Here is a 20,000-nt window from a genome sequence, read left to right as displayed (position 1 = left end):
AGGTCCCAAGTAATACATCCATAGCAAGCAAACCTCTCCCCCACCCCCAATAGGCCCTTTAGGTTTCTGGGGATACTCATCATGGAACTGTTTGACCCATTGGTGAAATCCAAATTTTTTTACTACTGGTTTTGTGGGCGCCGCTTGGTGGGAGTGGCAGGGGAAGGATACTGCAAAATCCCCATTCCCGTCCCACTCCAGGGGAAGGATACTACGAAATCCCCATTCTCTCCCCACTCTGGGGCCAACCAGAGATGGTATTTGTAGGTTCTCCAAACTACTCAAAATTTCCGCTACTGGTTCTCCAGAACCTGTCAGAACCTGCTGGATTTCACCCCTGGTTTGACCAGCCTATCTGTTTCATTTCATTTCATTTCATTTCATTTCATTTCATTTCATTTTATTATTTTATTTTATTTTATTTTATTTTATTTTATTTTATTTTATTTTATTTTATTTTATTTTTTACTTTACAACTTTATTTTATTATTTCATTGATTTTATTTTATATTTTATATTATTATTTTATTTTATTTTATATATTTTATTTTTGGTTGCTGGAAACTAGTTTGGGTTCACTTAAGACCAAACAGACTTAATGATAGCTTTCTTTGCTTAATAACCTCCATTTTTGCTTAACGACTGCTGTAAAAAGGACGTAAATTAAGGCCCAGTCATGTGGTGATCTGCTTTATAGCCATCACAGTTTGCAACCGAAATTGTGGGCTCGATTGTCAAAGACTACCTGTAATTGTTCCTAATTCTACATCGGTGCCTTGTATTTCAATTATAACATGAGTTGTGATCCACCTGAGCAAGCAAACAATAAGAGAACACCCATAGCAACAGTCTCCAAGACGCTTTGGTGTACAATGGTATGCATCAACCTATTGCTGTAAATCTTGTGCAATTTACAGAAGGAAAGAAGAGAGGTTCAAAATGAACACAAGGAAATTGTTTTTAGTTACTGGAAAAATGCTCATTTCCTTTGGAATCCTAAGCCTCATTTCAGGAACTATTGCCTTTTTTCCTGTTTTTTCTTATAAACCAGGGTTTGTTGGATGGAGCGTTCGCATTGCTTCCCCCATCTGGAGCGGATCTTTGGTAGGCAGAATTGATAGATGTCTCAGAAAAGATGTTAAGGTATTGATTTAAGTGACTGGTTTAGAGGATAACTTAATATCTAAGTTATTAAAAGTTTATTATATCAATGCATTTGGAAATACCTGCCAAATATTTGAAGCTTCAGCATCATGGTTCTAGAAGGCTGTTTTTCTACAATACTAATATGCAACTGGAATGATTAATTTCTAGTGAAAATATGCAAAGGGGGTGATTAATTTCTAGTGAAAAAGTTACCTTAGGAATAAAAAGGGCTGTGAAAGCTTCCCCCCACTCCCCTTCTAAACTAGAGATGTGCAAATTATTGATAAGCTTGGTTGTGGATTTCAGGGATTTCAAAAAGCTGTTCCGAAATGTAATTTGTAATGTGATAGTGGAGAGAAATTATGAAATGTAAACTGGAGAGTAACTTCATTAATCATATTTATTTTTCATAATTATACACATCACATGAAATCAGTTTCCATTTTTGCCTTGGCTTTATCAAGCAAATAAGCCTTGGTGGCGCAGCGGACTAAAGTGCTGTTAAGTAGCACTCAGCTGCCAGCTGCCTGCAATTACTGTGAGTTCAATTCTCACCAGGCTCAAGGTTGACTCAGCCTTCCATCCTTTCGAGGTAGGTAAAATGAGGACCCGGATTGTGGGGGCAATAAACTGACTTTGTATAAAAAAGAACACCGCTTGGGGTGGGGGGGCTGAAAGCCCTACTAAGCAGGTATATACAAAAGTATGAAGGCTATTGATTAACGCATTGTAAGCCGCCCTGAGTCTCCGGAGAAGGGCGGCATATAAATTGAACCAATAAATAAATAAATAAATAAAATGCTTTTAAAAAAATATAGCTCAGATTGATTGCAGCTCAAGATCAAGAGAAAGGCAGGCACTTCTTCTGTGGGAGACTGTGCAAATATTTGAAATACTGAAACAAAACCCATTAGATGAATAGTGTTTCTCATGCAGATGATTAGTGGCTGAATCAGTGTAAACTTCTTTAAAAGGATGAATAATGTTGTGGTTATCAGCTAGCAGCCTCTCCGGCAGCTGAATCAGAAAAGGTGGCAGAGTGGGAGTTGGGGCCAGAATCAAGGCAATCAGAGAGCTCCGAGGGGGAAGAGGGAATGGAGCTGTCAGAAATAGAGACAGGGGTGGAGCCTGGGCAGTCCATCAGCCCCCAGATGGAGAGGCAACAGCCCCCAGGTCCAGAGTGGCTGATGAGGAAGAGGAGGAACAGCTGGGTCCCGTGCCTGATGCAGAAGGCAGAGGAGAGGAGAGCAGCCGGATGCTATGGGCCAGTCATCGGGACGGAAGAGCCACTGCTGCTAGCTAAGCCCCACCTTAACTCTGGCGATAAAAGGCAGGGGACGGAGATGAATAGTGTGGCAGACAACTATTTGTCTCCCTGTTGAGACAAATCCCTATCCACTGATAGTCTGAACTTGTGAATCCTGTCTGAAACTTTATCGGAATTCTTTCGGTGCTGAGAGTCAGCTTGCCTTCTGAGCATATGTGTGTGTGTGTGTGTGTGTACACACCCATAATTCAATGCGTCCCACTCCTGTGTATATGTGTGTGACCCCCCCTCCGCTTTTGGCATGCGATGGCATGGTGGGCCAGGTAGGCCCATTTTTCACCCTCCCCAGGCTCCAGAGGCTTTCTTGGACCCTGGGGAGGGTGAAAACAGCCTTCCTCACCCCCCCAGAGGCCCTCCGGAGGCAGGAAACAGCCCATTTCCCAACTTCTGGTAGGACCGGAAGGCCCGTTTTTCACTCTCCCCTGGCTCCAGAGGCTTTCTAGGAGCCTGGGGAGAGCAAAGATGGCCTTCCCCACCCGCCCGGAGGCCCTACGGAGGCTGGAAACAGCCCATTTTCCAACTTCCGGTGGGCCCAGAAGGCCCGAAAATCAGCTGTCCGGTGCGCACATGCATGCTGGAGCTGAGCTAGAGTAATGCTCGTGTGCCCACAGATACGGCTCTGCGTGCCACCTGTGGCATATGTGCCATAGGTTCGCCATCACAGCTCTAGGCCAAGGGTATCAAACTCAAGGCCCGTGGGCTGGATCCGGCCCACGGGATGCTTAGATCTGGCCTGTAGGGCTGCCCTTCGAACAGGGAAGGACCAGCTCGCAGTGCCTCTGCCAGAAAAAACGGAGCTCAGGAGCTCCATTTTCGCTGGCAGAGCACTCGGGCCACCACAGGCATGCCCAACATGAGTGATGTTGAGCTGGCCATGCCCACACTGGCCACACACACACACACACACCCCACACACGCACGGTCAAGCACAACCCTAAGGTGGCCTTCAATGAAATTGAGTTTGACAGCCTTGCTGTTGGCCTAAGAGAACTGAAGTTGAAATAACTCTAAAAAATCAAGAACCAGAGTTTTCAGGTTTCTTTTTCTTAGAACTTCATCCTAAAACCTAGCAAAGATACCAGCTTCCAAAAGTGCAAAACAATGTACTGTGTGTAAAGCTATCAGTTTAATTCTTCTGATGTTCACGGTTATCTAGAAGAGGAACCTTACCTTATTGGCCTGTGATTTTTCTAGATATCAGGATAATATAGTCCTACTAAGAACTCTTACATGGTGTGAAAATCATGTGCCATACAGACACTCCTCGACGTACGGCCACAATTGAGCCCAACATTTCTGTTGTTAAGTGAAACATTTGTTAAATGAGTTTTGTCCCATTTTACAAACTTCCTTGTCACAGTTTTTAAGTGAATCACTACTGTTGATAAGTTAGCAACTCTCTCTTTCTTTCTTTCATGTTCTTTCTAAAGAACGTTTCAGCAGATATTAAATTAAATTGGTTGAATTTAATACAATTAGAGAAATGGATAAAAGTGGAAGAAAGATTCGAGGAGAAAGACAGACAGTTAACAAAATTTGAAATGATTATAAACGAATGTGAGGTGAATGAAGAATATATAGATAAAGGAAAAATTGGGAAAATATATAGAATTAGAAGAGCAGGCAAAAGTTTTAAAATTTAGGAGAAATAAATGATTATGATTGGAAAAATATTTGGAATAGAAGAGTATATAAGAATATCTCAGTTAGGGTTTTTATTTATTTATTTTTATTTATTTATTTATTTATTAAATTTTTATACCGCCCCCTCTCCCGAAGGACTCGGGGCGGTGAACAGCCAGAATTAAGGAAAGAGTTAAGGAAAATGGGTATAAAGTGATATGGAGATGGTACCTAACACCACGTAAATTAAATCAAATAGATGGTAAATATACAAATATTTGTTGGAGATGCAAGAAAGAGGTTGGAACATATAAGCATATGTGGTGGGATTGTGATAGTGCACAAAAAATATGGGACACGGTGTTTAGAGAAATTAGAGCACTTTCGAATGTAAATTTAGACATGTTAAATTGCATTACTGTTGCTGGTGGAAAAACGGGATATAAATGAAACAAAAATGGAATTGATTGTAAATTTGATAATGGCAGCTAGATCAGCGATGGCTAAATATTGGGGACGAAATTGGGATATTCAAAGAAATTAGTGGTATAATGAAATGTGGAGTATGGCAACAAATGATTTATTTATTTATTTATTTATTTATTTATTTATTTATTTATTTATTTATTTATTTATTATCAAATTTATATACTGCCCTTCTCCCGAAGGACTCAGGGTGGTGCACAGCCAAAGTAAAAAACATAGATACAAACATTAAAATACAGTTAAAAAGATATATATGCGTTTGGCCCCAAAATTAAAAGAACAATAACAAACCTGTTAAAAACATTTAAAAATGTGTTAAACCAGCCGGGCTTGCTGAAAAAGATAGGTCTTCAGGGCACGGCGGAAGGTACCGAGGTCTTGAATTCTTCGTATCTCTGGGGGCAGTTGATTCCAGAGGGCAGGTGCCCCTACAGAAAAGGCCCTCCCCCTGGGGGGCCACCAGTCTACATTGCTTGGCCGATGACACCCTGAGGAGGCCCTCTCTGTGGGAGCGCACAGGTCGGTGGGAGGCCATTGGTAGCAGCAGGCGGTCTCGAAGATATCCAGGTCCTATGCCATGGAGCGCTTTAAAGGTGATAACCAACATCTTGAAGCGCACCCGGAAGACCACTGGGAGCCAGTGAAGCTCACGCAGGAGAGATGTTATGTGGGAGTGCCATGCAGCGATAATAAATTAACAACAGAAATTAAATTTTAAAAAGGGATGATCAAAGCAAACAATAATGAAATACGGGGGGATTTTATAAAATCAGTATTGGTTGAAGGCAAAGGGAATAAACCTACTCAAGAATATATGTTGTTTTGGAGGGGATAAGGAAATATATTGTATATCTTTTTGTTGTTATAGACGAAGAAATATAAAAGAAAAAAAATGGTCTCCTGACGGTGGGAGTGCACTGTAATGTTTTTTTCTTTTCCTTTTTCCTTTCTCTTTTTGTATTTAGATGTATATGTACTATGTTTATATTATTTGTATTAAAAAATAATAATAATAAAAAAAAAAGTTAACAACTTGGTTGTTAAGTGACTCATTGACTTTCCATGTCAAAAGTTTTGCAAAGTCACATGACCTTGGGACACAGCAACGGTCATAAGTATGAACCAGTTGCCAGGCATCTGAATTTTGATCACATGATCATGGGGATGCTGCAAATGTACGTGTGAAAAATGGCCATGTCGCTTTTTTCAGTGCCATTGTAACTTCGAACTGTTGTAAACTGTATTGATTATTGACAGCAGAGATACTGACAACTGAGAATGCAACAGAAGAAACTAAGTTAGAATCAATACTTTGATAAATATTCAGTATCCTTTATACTGTATCTACGCTGACCAAGAGTAGTAAATCATGTATGCTCAGGAAAAATATTTTGACTTTGCCTTGTGTAGTCTTATAAAATCTAGCATCTATAATAGGGGATTCCAACCTGTGATCTTAGGGCCAAGTACATCCTGCTCCCCACGGTCTTGAGTTTGTCTCTCTTTATTTCTATAGAAGTTCCTGCCAAAATGTACTTTCAAGTTGACTGAACAGGAAAGCATTAAACACACAAGGAAGCACCATAGAGGAAACATATTATATAGATTCCCCCCTCCCCCCGGTTTGTTCAGACTCTGTTTTGGCATTAAAATAGATTTGGTAACCCTAATGGATAATATTTAGCAGGAGAAATAAAATATCTTTGTATAGCTTTGGATACATTGACCACAATATCCTTTTAAAGTACTCGATAAATTGGAGGTTAGAAGCTCAGTTTTGCAGTGGCTCAGTGGCTAAGACACTGAGCTTGTTGATTGAAAGATCGGCAGTTCAACGGTTCGAATTCCTAGTGCCGCGTAACGGGGCAAGCTCCCGTTACTTGTCCCAGCTTCTGCCAACCTAGCAGTACGAAAGCATGTAAAAAATGCAGGTAGAAAAATAGGTACCACCTATTTTTCCATGCGCCTTCGGCGTTTAGTCATGCTGGCCACATGACCATGGAGACATCTTCGGACAGCGCTGGCTCTTCGGCTTTGAAATGGAGATGAGCACTGCCCCTAGAGTCGGGAACGACTAGCACATATATGCAAGGGGAACCTTTACCTTTACCTTTACCTTTATCTTTTTCTGAGTACTCTCAGAAGGACCATTTAAGGGTCAAGGGCTGCCCATACCAACATTTGAATTCATTGAAAAAAGATGGTAGGGCTTTTATGTCTATAGGCTCATTTCTGAAGCGTTTTCCTTAATTTCTAGCAATTGGGAACTGTAATTGCTTGGAACCGAATTAAATTGACCTGCTATGACAGCTCCATAAGTAGATCATGAATTACTGATAATTATGCCTATATTATTAGCAAGTTTATGTGAAGATGAGGATCTTTTTTTTTTAGGGGAGGTGATGAAGATGTGGCATTTTTTTCCGAAATGAGGATGTAAGTACTTTAGAAGTTATGGCTATTTTTAACAGAAAAAAGCACTCTGGGAATTATTAAAATGGAACTCCAGCATCATATCTAGTTTGACCTAAGATGGTGAGGGAAGCACAGTTTGGGCTTCCAAAGAGTTCTTGAACCTTTCTGAGGTCAAAGTTCAAGAATATCATTGCGAGCAGCTTCTAGATAAGCGAAAGTGTTAGCCAAAATATTGTTGGAATTAGTAATGGCATAAAAAGTACATTCGTCCGTATTTTCTCTACTAGTTTCCTAAGAAAATTCCTTCAAGAATAGAATTTTGGAGAACATTGTAATTTATGAACTCTTAGATTTATTTAATGATAAGGTGGACAGTTTCTCCCAATAGTCTCCCGTCACCCATATTTCCATTAAATTTCAAGGAAAAAGAAGATATCTTGAGAAAACTCTTCCAGGTCAGTTTTTCTGGAGAAGTGCTACTACAATTTTCAAGGAAAAGTCCTACCATTGAAAGCCCTTGGGGAAAGACGAGAAGAAAAAATTCAAAGCAGATCTTTCCTAGTGAATGGGTTTTTAACTGCTGTTTTGTTTTTGCTACAAAGACATGTGCCTATTGCACATGTTTCCTAAGAAATTTCACTCCCTCAGGCAAAGAAGAATATGCTACCTCATCCCATATTTTATAATAGCCAATTGAAATTTAGTTCAGTAGTTCTAATGCGTTGGGCAGTATCTCCATTGTGCTTGAGAAATCAGACTGCTTAGGGCAGTGATGGCTAACCTTTTTGTTGTCACGTGCCAAAAGCAGGGTCACGCATGCGTGCCCACACCCATAATTCAATAGCCCCCCCTCCCATGCGCGTCAAGCCCCCCGTATTCTCCCCGCTTTTGGCACGCAATGGCACGGTGGGCCAGGTAGGCCCATTTTATGCCTTCCCCAGGCTCCAGAGGCTTTCTTGGAGTCTGGAGAGGGCAAAAACAGTCTTCCCCACCACCCCGGAGGCCCTCTGGAGGCCAGAAACGGCCCATTTCCCGACTTCCGGTGGGACCGGAAGGCCCATTTTTCACTCTTCCCAGGCTCCAGAGGCTTTCTAGGAGACTGGGGAGGGCAAAAATGGCTTCCCCCCCCCAGAGGCCCTCCGGAGGCCCTCTGGAGGCCAGAAATGGCCTGTTTCCCAACTTCCGGTGGGCCCGGAAGGCCCAAAAATCAGTTGACTGACACGCGCATGCGTGCTGGAGTTGAGCTAGGGCAACGCTCGCATGCCCACAGATATGGCTCCATAGGTTCGCCATCACGGGCTTAGGGGAACAGGACAGACTGTCTTCCAATATACAGGAAAACTTAAGGAAAATAGCCAAAGCACATTGACCACTTATCTTAGCTACCGGTTCGCAAATGTGAGCGCACTCATGCATGTGCTTGCTATGCTTGCGCGCACCTCCTCCATGCATACACAAACCTTCTGCGCATACGCAGAGGGTCAAAAACGGGATGTGATGACATCCAGGTGTGTGGGCAGAGCCTCTCACCACCAGTGCTACCGGTTCACCCAAGCCGGATAGAACCGGCTGCATTTCACCACTGATATTGACACCTGCTGTCAGGCCTAAGGAACCAAGAACAACACAATAGCAATAGCACTTAGACTTATATACTGCTTTACAGTGCTTTACAGCCCTCTCTAAGCGGTTTACAGAGTTAGCATATTCCCCAACCAATCTGGGTCCTCATTTTACCCACCTCGGAAGGATAGAAGGCTGAGTCAACCTTGAGCCTGGTGAGATTTGCAGGCAGCTGGCAAGCAGCAGAAATATCTTGCAGTACTGCACTCTAACCACTGCACAACCGTGGCTCTTGACTACATCCTTCTCTATCTCTTATTTTGACTCCACCTCTTTCCAAAGTGTTTTGCTGGAAGACCATCTTTTTATCCAGAAGTATGACCTGATCCCTTTCAAGGAACATTTGAAGAATGGGGGGAGTTGGCCCACAGACCATATACAGAGATGGGGAACAATGACCTCTTTATAACATGATTGGCTCAGGAATTCTAGGAGTTGAAGTCCACAAGTCATAAAAGGGGCATCGTTCCCCACCCCTGGTCTAATGGAATGATCCAGAATACTTGAGGCAGAAATCTACGAAATAAAGACATGGCAGAATAATTAGGCCGCCATGGGAAGGGAGGCAGGATATTTAGACAGGAGTGGGACAGGAAGGAAGAGAGGGGGTGGATGTCTAATAAAAAGATGAGAAGAACTTGAGAAGGAAAAACAAAACAGGTAAAATGGGAAGAGGCATATAAGCAAGTAATCCATCATTTTAACAAGTCTGAATTTTCTGTATTGTTTTGAAATCTTCAGCCCTACTGTTGGCTGCTGACCTGTAGCTTAGAGTGGCTTAGGACCTGGGTACTTACGAGATCACCTTCTGCCACCGATAGCCTCCCACCGGCCAATACGCTCCCACAGAGAGGGACTCCTCAGGGTGTCGTCAGTCAAACAATGTTGACTGACGACCCCCACGGAGAGAGCCTTCTCTGTGGGGGGACCTGCCCTCTGGAATGAACTGCCCCTGGAGATTCGTATGATCCCTGACCTATGTACCTTTCGCCTTAAGACTTTACTGTTTCAACAGGCTGGGCTGGTTTAAGAACGAATTTTAATGGGTGTTTTAGTTTTTTAATATAGGGCCAAATTATTTAATATGTTTTAAACTGTTTTTTTTAAATTTTATGGATATACGTGTTTTATTGTGGCTGTGCACCACCCTGAGTCCTTCGGGAGAAGGGCGGTATAAAAATTTAAATAATAAATAAATAATAAATAAAATAAATAGAGTGTTTTGCAAAAGATGAAAAGTAAAATAGCAGAACCTGGAAAAAAGGACAACCAAAAGAACAAAAATAAAATTTCTGCAGAACTATAGTTTCGCAATATTTGGGCGGAAAAGCAAGAGCGACTTCTTGCCATGACACTAAATGCAATGTGGAAACTGATAATCTAATAGCTTAAACTCTCCTCCTGGAGTTGGCCCAGCAGCCATGAAATAATCTCTGTTCTGTTTCTCTTTGTTCCCTCCACCACATGTGTAAATGAGGGAGTCTGGGTTGGAAAGGCAGACGGCGAACAAAAAAGCTTCCCAAATGTTCTTATTCTGTTGTGTTATTTGTTCTGGCTAGAAACTCTGCAAGCATTTTTCTTTTTTTACCTGATATATTTTGCCAACAGTCACTCATGACTCCAGATGTTTCTGCTTTTGTTCATGGGAACTTTTTCATGGTGTGGTAATGCCAAGATTATAATTTCAGGCTTTTATAAATTATCTACTCAAACTCTTATTTTAATGTTGCCGTAAAGACCACAAATGTGAACGTCTAGATTTTTAGACTATTGGAATGGAGTGTGGGAGGGGGTGAGGAGGAGGGGGGACTGGGCCAGGGGACGGGACGTGGAGGAAACCTAATCAAAAACTAAAAGCCAAATCTATATTTATCTGAGTTCAAAAATATTATTGGGTAAATGAATTGAAGTTGGAACCAATGAATATTATATATAAGGGAATGTTACAGAAGGAATGTTAATAAATTTACTAATCACACCAGAGGTGGTATTCAGCAGGTTCTGACCAGTTCTGGAGAACCAGTAGCAGAAATTTGGAGTAGTTTGGAGAACCGGTAAATACCACCTCTGACTAGTTCCGCTCCCATCTATTCTCTGCCTCCTGAGTCCTAGCTGATCAGGAGGAAATGGGGATTTTGCAGAATCCTTTCCCTGCCATGCCCACCAAGCCACGCCCACCAAGCCATGCCACTCCCACCAAGCACACCCACTGAACCGATAGTAAAATTTTTTGAATCCCACCACTGAATCCCACCCCTCACAGTGGCTCAGGGGGCTTGGATGGAAGGAGTCAGCTACGTGTGTTTGGAAGGAGTCACCTATGCTCAGGGAATTGATTACGGACGTAATCAAGGAAGTGGCCATTAGAAAGAGAGTTGGGTTAGGAAAGGCTCCCCTGCTGTTGCTGTTACTACAAAACATTTCATCAGATGCAGGGAACCATGAACTGGGATACTGCTTTCTAGTCACTGCAAAACCCCTGGTGGTTAGTATGCAGTATTGCAGGCTAACTCTGCCCACAGTCTGGAGTCCTAGGCTGCACAGAGTTAGTACCTATTTATAATGCTAGGTAGGACTACACTTGGAATATTGCTTCCAGTTTTGGTTGCCACCTTATAAAAAGATATCTAGAACAGGGGTGTCAAACTCGATTTCATTATGGGATGCATTAGGATTGTGTTTGAACTTGGGGGGCTGGGGGGACATGGCCAGAGTTGGTGTGACCAGCTTGATGTCCTGAAGCCCTCTGCCAACAAAAACGAACTCCATTTTTGCTGGCAGAGGGCTGCAGGAGGGTGTCGTACCCCAAAATGGACCTCGTGTATGGCCCTCCCAAGCTCTGTTTTTGCTGGCAGAGGCACCAAGGGCTGGTCCTTCTCTGTTTCCAGGCAGGCCCTGCGGGCCAGATCTAAGCACCCCATGGGCCTGATCCAGCCTGCAGGCCTTGAGTTTGACACCCTTGTTTTAGAAAGAGTGCAGAAAAGAGCAACAAAGATGATGATGATGATGATGATGATGATGATGATAATAATAATAATAATAATAATAATAATAATAATAATAATAATAATAATAATAATTTTATTTCTATACCGCCCTTCTCCCGAAGGACTCAGGGAAGTGTACAGCCAATTTAAAAACACAAGACACAACAATAATTAAAAATTAAAATAATTAAATAGATTTGGCCGATTTAAAACCCTAAAAATTAAAATACCCCAATTTAAAATTATTATATTGACAGCCCTGCCTGGCGGAACAACAGGGTCTTCAGTGCGCAGCGGAACACCGATTAGGGGATTGGAGGCTAAAACACATGAAGAACAGGTGCAGGAATTGGGTATGTCTAGTTTAATGAAAAGAAGGACTGAAGATGATATGATAGCAGTGTTCCAATATCTAAGAGGCTGCTGCAAAGAAAAGGGGGGCAACCTACATATCCCAACTTATTTTCAGGTAAACAGGGTATCTATCTATCTATCTATCTATCTATCTATCTATCTATCTATCTATCTATCATCTAACTATCTAACTATCTAACTAACTAACTAACTAACTATCTAACTATCTATCTGTCTAATTTCCTTTGCATATATTATATCTTGGGGAGAGAACATGTATGCATACAAAGATATTTGGATTATATTTCTACTTTCAGCTGAATCCATCAGAAGCTACAACAACAGGTGCCCTCCTGAATCCTGATCCAAAATAATGTATGAAAACATCTTTGAAGCCAAGAGATGGATGGCAGCTTAAAGCTTAACCCTCTTAGTAAATTCATGAAAGGGATGAGATTTATACCGAGTGCTTTCAGGCTGTCACTCATAGCAACAGTGCAACAACTCCACACCAGCTTTTCTGAGTTCAGCTATCATTAAAAACAACAACAAAAAAAACCTCTTGCTGAACCTATTCAATTATTTTGCCTTCAATTATACATGGTGAATTCTTTATTCCAGAGAAGATGTAAGCAAATATTTCAAGTAGGTGAGCATGACTTCAGGGAGAGGGAGATATTCAAAACAAGCAAGACTTCATCCTTTTGTAATGAAAGGGCAATTTAATAAGCAATATCTGTCATCCCTGATCACAGAAATAATATCACTGGCATTAAAATAGAGTTCAATTTAGCGGTTAAGATAAGGTCTAAGTATACTGATATTCGTTATTTAAATGTTCGTCAGAGTATTCAAAGCGATATGGTCCAGCTGGAATATTGTATGTCCGAAAATAATATTGCCGATAATTTCACCAAAGCGCAGGGTGCAGTCAAACATAAGATGTGTTGCGAAAGCTATGGCTTGAGAATATGAACTGTTATATATTGGCCTGTCCAAAGGGGAGAATGTTAGGATATGGTGTATGTCTAACAGGTTGTCCAGGCAATATATGTGTTCTATGACTTTAACATGAATATGTATTCTATGACTTTAAGAAGTACTGCTGAGTCATAATAATGCTGAGTCATTGTATCCTGATTGGATAAGCTCTGCTGTAACTGTATTTAAGAAGGGAGCTGAAATGTAGTCATTGATGATATGCTACCATCGTGTGTGGAGATGCTATCATCGTGGATGGATATGCTACCATTGTGATCTGTTATCAGTGTGTATGTGCTGCTATTTATTACCTGCTGCTGTTTTGTATGGTAAGAAGACTTTTGTATCACTGGACTGATTTGACTGGCAAAAACTTGGATTGATTAAAGGCTATGAGATTGTTTTTCACTATAAAGTAAAAACTTTGATAAACCAGTTTGTATGTATTTTATTCATTGCTCTCAGCACCGTTTCCTTATCCTCTACACTCTGCTGGTTGGTTAACACAACAATATCCTTAACAGCCTAAATACAAATAATGATAATTCTCTGCTTGTTTCCCTGTTGCCTACAGGGACAATCATTCTTGGTCATTTTTGACATTTCATAAGTTGGACAACGCCAAGTGGTTATTGTGCCAAACTGATGTGCCGTTGCATAGCTACTTTATCAAAGTAGAAATAAATATGACATTAAGATTGCCCAGAATAGCAAACACATATCTTCCCCCGCTTTATTCTATGAAATATTGTAAGAGAAATGGATGACATGATCCATTTATCTTATAATATATACTGTATATATTATAAGCACTAAGCTCCATATTTTTAAGTATGGAGATGAAAATGTTGTGTACTCCCTTTTTGCAGCCTGGCTAATGAACTGAAATTGCACTCCTAGAATTCAACAATCTGACTGGTACTTACTTTAGTAAGGCTGCTCTTACTTTGAGAATTATATAAAAAGAGCATCATTTATCAAAACAATGAGCAAATACATACTGTATATCCATGAGCTTTCTCTCAATGCATGGAGAAAATGGACAAATACCTTACTATTATAGATAGCCCATGTAGATTTTCATTAAAAGTAGAGCACTCATTAAAAGTAGAGAAATTATTATGTTGTATCCCTAACCTTCTTTCTAATAAATAATGGTAATTAGAGCTTTCGTATTCTTGTTCACTGAATTAACTCTTTCCTGTCTGGAGCACAAAAAAAGGAAATTTAACATATAGGATCAAATTAAATTATAATCTCTCTTGTATCATCAATTTTTTTTGAACCATACTATGGGGGATAGAGTAGAATAGGGCTGGAAGGGACCTTGGAGGTCTTCTGGTCAACACCCTGTTCAACTAGGAGACCCTATACCCGTGATGGCGAACCTATGGCATGCGTGCCACAGGTGGCATGCGGAGCCATATCAGTGGGCACGCGAGCTCAGCTTCGCCATCTGATTTTCGGGCCTTCTGGGCCCACTGGAAGTTGGCAAACGGGCCATTTCTGGCCTCTGGAGGGCGTCCGGGGGAGTGGGGAAGGCCGTTTTCGCCCTCCCCAGGGTCCTAGAAAGGCTCGAGCCTGGGGAGGGCAAAAAATGGGCCTACCGGGCCCACCGGGCCATTGCGTACTGTTCCCCCTAGTCCTTCTTTTCTCTAGACTAGCCCAGTGATGGCGAACCTTTAAGAGTGGTGCCCAAACTGTGCATGCTCACATGCCCAAACTGAAATGCACAGCAGAGTCCCAAAGATTACCTGGCTGGCAGGAGGCGGGGCATCCCAACACTGGCAGCGCAACAAGAGTTAAGATCTTTTTCTTTTGTGAGCTTCTGTTTTGTTGTTTGCAGGGAAACAGAAACTCACGAAAGAAACGCCACAGAGTTCAAACCTGGGGTGAGAGTGCATGTGCCAGCAGAGAGGGCTTGGCGTGCCACCTCTGGCACACGTGCCATGGGTTCGCCATCACGGGACTAGCGATTCCCAAATCCTGCAACCATTCTTCATATATTTTAGTCTCCAGACTTATGCTTTGCAATCACATTCATCCTCTTGGCAAATTAGTTGGCTAATTATTACTATACCTTTCCATAACCATTGTTTCCAGCTTAACCACCTTCAGATGGATGCAAATTTCAGAGAATCCCATTCCTTCATTCTTATTAAACCCATGACACAAAGATGGAGTGCTGTCTTTGGAGATACACCCAAACATTGGCCAGTCATTTTCAAATTTATGTATATCTAGAACGGCTATAAATTTGTTGTTACATCCCTAGAGCAAAATTTTATAAAACTGAGTGGCTGCTGCTCCTGATTTCTTATTTCATTCTCTGTTTATCTTTCCATTTTGGGATTAGTAGAATCCCAAACTTAATGAACATTGAACATACTGAAAATTCATTTGCTCTCACTATTTTACACTGATGCAGGAATTTAGAACTTAAACTAATAGAATTTATGGGTCAGATCTGCAGGAGGTATGTGGTGAAGGGGAAAAAAATGCATGAATAAGCTATCACATGGTTCCTTACCACATGATATCCCATTGGAATAATCACTGGGAGTCATTATAGACTTCAAATATCATCTCTATTTAATTATGGTTTAACAGGAACCTAACTAAATCTGAGTACCAGAAAAAACATGTAAGACTTTTTCTTTAAAAAACAAAAACACAAAAAAAGGAGAAAAATTTCATACCAAATCGCAAAGCTACCATATTTTTCGGAGTATAAGATGCACTTCTCCCCCCCAAAAAGAGGGTGAAAATCTGGGTGCCTCTTATACTCCGAATGTAGCCCCGCTCAGCCTCGCAAACGGAGATTTCAGAGGCTGAAAGAAGCTTTAGAAAAAAGGCTTTTATCTAAAATAATATAGCAAGCAACAAAAGAAGAATCAGTAAAGTTCTAACCAAACTATGCTAATAAATCTGGAGAATGACACAATAACCAACAAATCGGAGGAAGTTAATCTATATACCAATACCAAAGAAAGGAGATCGAACGGAGTACAGAATTCCTTCAGAATAAAAGCCTCTGAAAGAAGCTTCAGAAAAAAAGCCTCCAAACAGAGCTTCAGAAAAAAAGGTGTTTTTTTCTGAAGCTCTGTTTCTGAGGCTTTCAGAGGCAGAAAAAAAAGTTTTTTTTTCTGAAACAGAGTTTCAGAAGTTTCAGAGGCAGAAAAACAAGTAAGGCACAGAGCTCGCAACCAACGAACCTGTTGCTAAAATTCACCTGGGAGGCCGATCCACCCACCAATCAACTTTTTTCTTATTTTCTTCCCCAAAAACTAAGGTGCGTCTTATACTCCGAACATACGGTATTTTTTTCAAAAGTCAGATCTGAAGAAGCTGCTTGGATGAGACCCGAAAGTCTTCAAGGAAAAACAAAAGAAGTCCAGTTGCCTTTTGAAAAAGCACCTTTGGGACAACCATGACCTGGATGACCAAGAATCTTCATAGACATCTATAGCAAATCATTCCTGTACATGATGTAGAAAGTTTTTCTGATATTAGTAAATTTGCTTCCTTGTGCTTTTTTTTTTTTGTTTAAAGACTGTTCTGCAAAATACTTCAGAAAGAACATAGGGACTGTTAATGTTGTTCACTTTATGATATAAATCCATATGTTTTCCCTTCTATCTACAGGCTGTTATTGCAGGTGTCCTTATTACTCTGGCTGAGAAACAGTGGACCTCAAGATACCTGGTAAATTTATGTGGCTATTCCATGCGATGTCACATTCTAGATTGAATTAAACTAGATACAAACTGGAAAAGTATGGGTTTTTTTTTTCCTGCCTTAGGCTATAGATCATAGAAATAATGTAAGATTTTGAGTATGCACAATTTAAATTATTCCACCAGGTTTAAAAAACTGGGCAAGAGCTAGAGATATTTATTTCCTGACTTGAAAGAACCAATAAAAGCCACATCAAACAAATCAATTTATTTTAAACAAAATAAACAAAATAAAAGTTTTGTTGCTTTTTTGATGCATAGGAAATGAATAAACAATTTACGCTTTTGGGGAAGATCAAGTAAACATAAAAATTCATCCTTATAAATTCCTTAGAATATGGGTTTGAGGGCCTCTTTTTGTCTGCCCAAAGAAATTTCAGGTTTTTTAAATTTTATGTCTATGTGTTCTCTCCACATCCATTTTTAATGTCTATAATATATATGTATGTGTGTATGTATATTCACAGAGAAATAGAGACTGCTCCATAAGATTCAAAAACAGTGCTGAAAAAAAAAATATCCATTCAGGTTTTTTTTGCAAGAAAAAGTCATAGTTAGAATATGGGACTGTCAGCATCATAAACTGTCTACCAAAGCCCATAAAAACCACTGAAGTCCTATTGCCAATTTTGGAGTCACATAACCTACTATTATTCCTCCTCCTTTGTGCTCTTGGCTATTCATCTGCCTTTTCTGACTTAATAATGAAAAAGCAAGACAAAGAAGCTATAAGTTAAAAAAGGAGAAGACGGACCACTATTTGAACCCACTCCCTGGTCCATTCCAAGTCCAATTTAAAGAACTTGAAGAAAAGGAGATATTGCTGGTTTCTTGCATCAAACAAGTAGGCTCTAGACCCGTGATGGCGAACCTACAGCACGCGTGCCAGAGGTGGCATGCAGAGCTCTCCCTGTGGGCAGACATGTCATCGCTAAATGCTCTTCTGGTTTCTGGTGTGCATATACACACTAGTCAGCTGGACTTTGCAGGCGCTGGAGCACCTGAAAAAAGCCAAAAAACAGGCCTTTTGGGGCTGTTTTTTGGCCGTTTTCAGGCCAAAAACAGCCCCAAAATGGCCTGAAGATGGCCTGAAAAAATGGCCAAAAAACAGGCATGCACATCGGCTAGCTGGTCGTTGGGTTTCTGGTGCTCCGGCACGTGCATGCATACATGTTCTGGTTTGGGCACTTGGTGCCGAAAAGGTTCACCGTCACTGCTCTAGACTAAGGTCACCGATCGTCCTCCTTTAGGGAGGACAGTCCTTCTTTTGTAAGTTCTGTCCTCTCTCAAAAAGTGTCCTCCTACATGTCCTCCTTTTCGATATTTGAAGACTAATCTGTAAATCTCCATATTCGATCGATGCTGAGCCGATCCGTTGCGTGTGATGTGACATATATATTTTTTTATTTTTATTATTCATATTTCTATGCCGCCCACTCTCCGAGGACTCTGGGAGGCTTACACCAAAGACAGTATACTAAATAGCATATTGCCCCCAACAATCTGGGTCCTCATTTTACCCACCTCGGAAGCATGGAAGGCTGAGTCAACCTTGAGCCGGTGAGATTTGATCTGCTGATGTGCTGAACTAGCAGTCAGCTGAAGTAGCTGCAGTACTGCACTCTAACCACTGTGCCACCTCGGCTCTATATTTGTATTTGACATGACGATTTGTCAAGGCTCGATAAAGTGCAGCGAGACATGATTATGAGATGTATGCGCTCCACACAGAAGAATTGTTTTGAGAGAGTGCACCGCGTGCAAGTGGCTTTGTTTACTTCTTACCAAAACACGACACGGCACACACGCACGTGTCCTCCTTCTCATTGTAAAAAAGTTGGTCACCTTACTCTAGACAGTATACTGAAATGACATTGATCATCAACTCATACCAACATGGGTATTTCTATTAAAACCATACTTAGAAATTAGTATGTACAAATTCTATACAGTTCAGCATTCCCTCATTTTTAAGTGATGAATTCCGTCCCTCATTTTGGAGGTGCTTCCTAAAATTGTTATCACCTTTCTCTGTGTCCCCAGGTATGGTTGAAAAAGTGAAGCTGGTGGCTGCACCAATCTGATTGAAGCTGTGCAGTGTGTGTGTGTGTGTGTGTGTGTGTGTGTGTGTAGTGCATAGTTTCAGTCAGAATGTTACTGCCACCAGCTTCATTTTTTCATCCCAAACCTGGGGACACCCCTGTTCCTCTGAACAGTAGTGCAAAGGAAAATGTTATATATGAATGGACAGTAATAATACTGGTAAAAAGGACTTGGAATAGAGACTTTTTGGACCCATCCTCCAAAATCTTCAGCCAGCATAATAGGAAAACCATGTGAGAGTTGTGAAAAAGTTTATGGCTTGATTCCTGACATACATGAAAATTGTCCAATAGAACATTATGTTGTGAAGATATGAAATGTGAAACCAAAAGATGATTTAGTTTTGAAGTTCATAGCCTGTGTTTTTGCAAATTTACACAACTGCGGATCTTGCTTCTTGGCAATTGGTGTTTTTAAAATGGCAATTTAACTTTCTAAGTTGAATGTGTTTCTTTTGGGTTTTGGTAGCGTTTGTGATTCCAAAGGCATCAAAGAACAAAAACTCTTTTTCAAGGAATACACAAGACCATCAGTAGCTGTTGATAGGCAAAAAAATTGCTTAGGAATCTCTAAAGTATCATGAGTATTTTGTCTATTATGTGACGGCCGAATGGGATAATACACTTTTGTTTCCATTGCAGTGGGAAGCTGCTTTTGCCTTTAGCATCTTCAATGTCATCAGCTCTCCTGTTCAAAGCGCTATCGCCATGGCATCTCTCCTTCTGGGCCCCTATTGCTATTATTCTTTTGCTGGGGTTTCAGGTACAAACTATCTCAGTTATGCCGTTTCATCGTTTTTTCCTTATGGCAAGTTTGCTTCTTCATGCAAAGATCCATTACATTATGAGTGGTATCACCTGGTGTTGCAAATGCTAGACTTCATCTCCGGCCTTGTCATTCTAAGTGCATCTTTGACAACTGTGATCAAGCTCACAGCAAGACTCTTCCAGTTTGGACATTTAAACGTGAGTATTAATCCAGAGCTGGGGTGGTTATTGCTAAGTGCATTAGGATTTGTTCATATAGCGAGGGCTTTCTCCCAGATCCCATGGATCAATTAAAATCTTGTCCATTTTAACATGTCCTTTTGAAAGGTGGCTTTTTGTACTTTTCCCCGTGGCTTTTTGTTCTAGGATGTCTAGAACAGGATTTGGCAACCTTAAACACTCAAAGAGCCACAAAGGTCCTAATTGGAAGCCCCCGTTCCAATTCTGGAGC

At 40.9% G+C, this 20,000-nt stretch overlaps 1 protein-coding gene across 2 annotated transcripts in view; it reads left to right on the top strand.

Moving 5' to 3' along the window:
• Positions 1-904: 904 nt before the first annotated feature.
• The window catches only part of TMEM212 (transmembrane protein 212), a 30,307-nt gene continuing 11,211 nt past the window's right edge, over positions 905-20,000 (top strand). For both annotated transcript variants that reach the window (XM_087872516.1, XM_034438980.3), the window contains exons 1-3: positions 905-1,104; positions 16,588-16,647; positions 19,424-19,747. In XM_087872516.1, the coding sequence (XP_087728642.1) occupies positions 940-1,104; positions 16,588-16,647; positions 19,424-19,747 (549 nt within the window). In that variant the 5' untranslated portion in view covers positions 905-939. The remainder of the gene's footprint in view (positions 1,105-16,587; positions 16,648-19,423; positions 19,748-20,000) is intronic.

The sequence above is a fragment of the Pantherophis guttatus genome, chromosome 6 (genome assembly GCF_059756535.1).
Source record: "Pantherophis guttatus breed Tessera chromosome 6, ASM5975653v1, whole genome shotgun sequence".
Taxonomy (NCBI): Eukaryota; Metazoa; Chordata; class Lepidosauria; order Squamata; family Colubridae; genus Pantherophis; species Pantherophis guttatus.
Note: the sequence above shows the minus strand (reverse complement) of the source record. Positions and strands in the feature narration are given on the sequence as shown.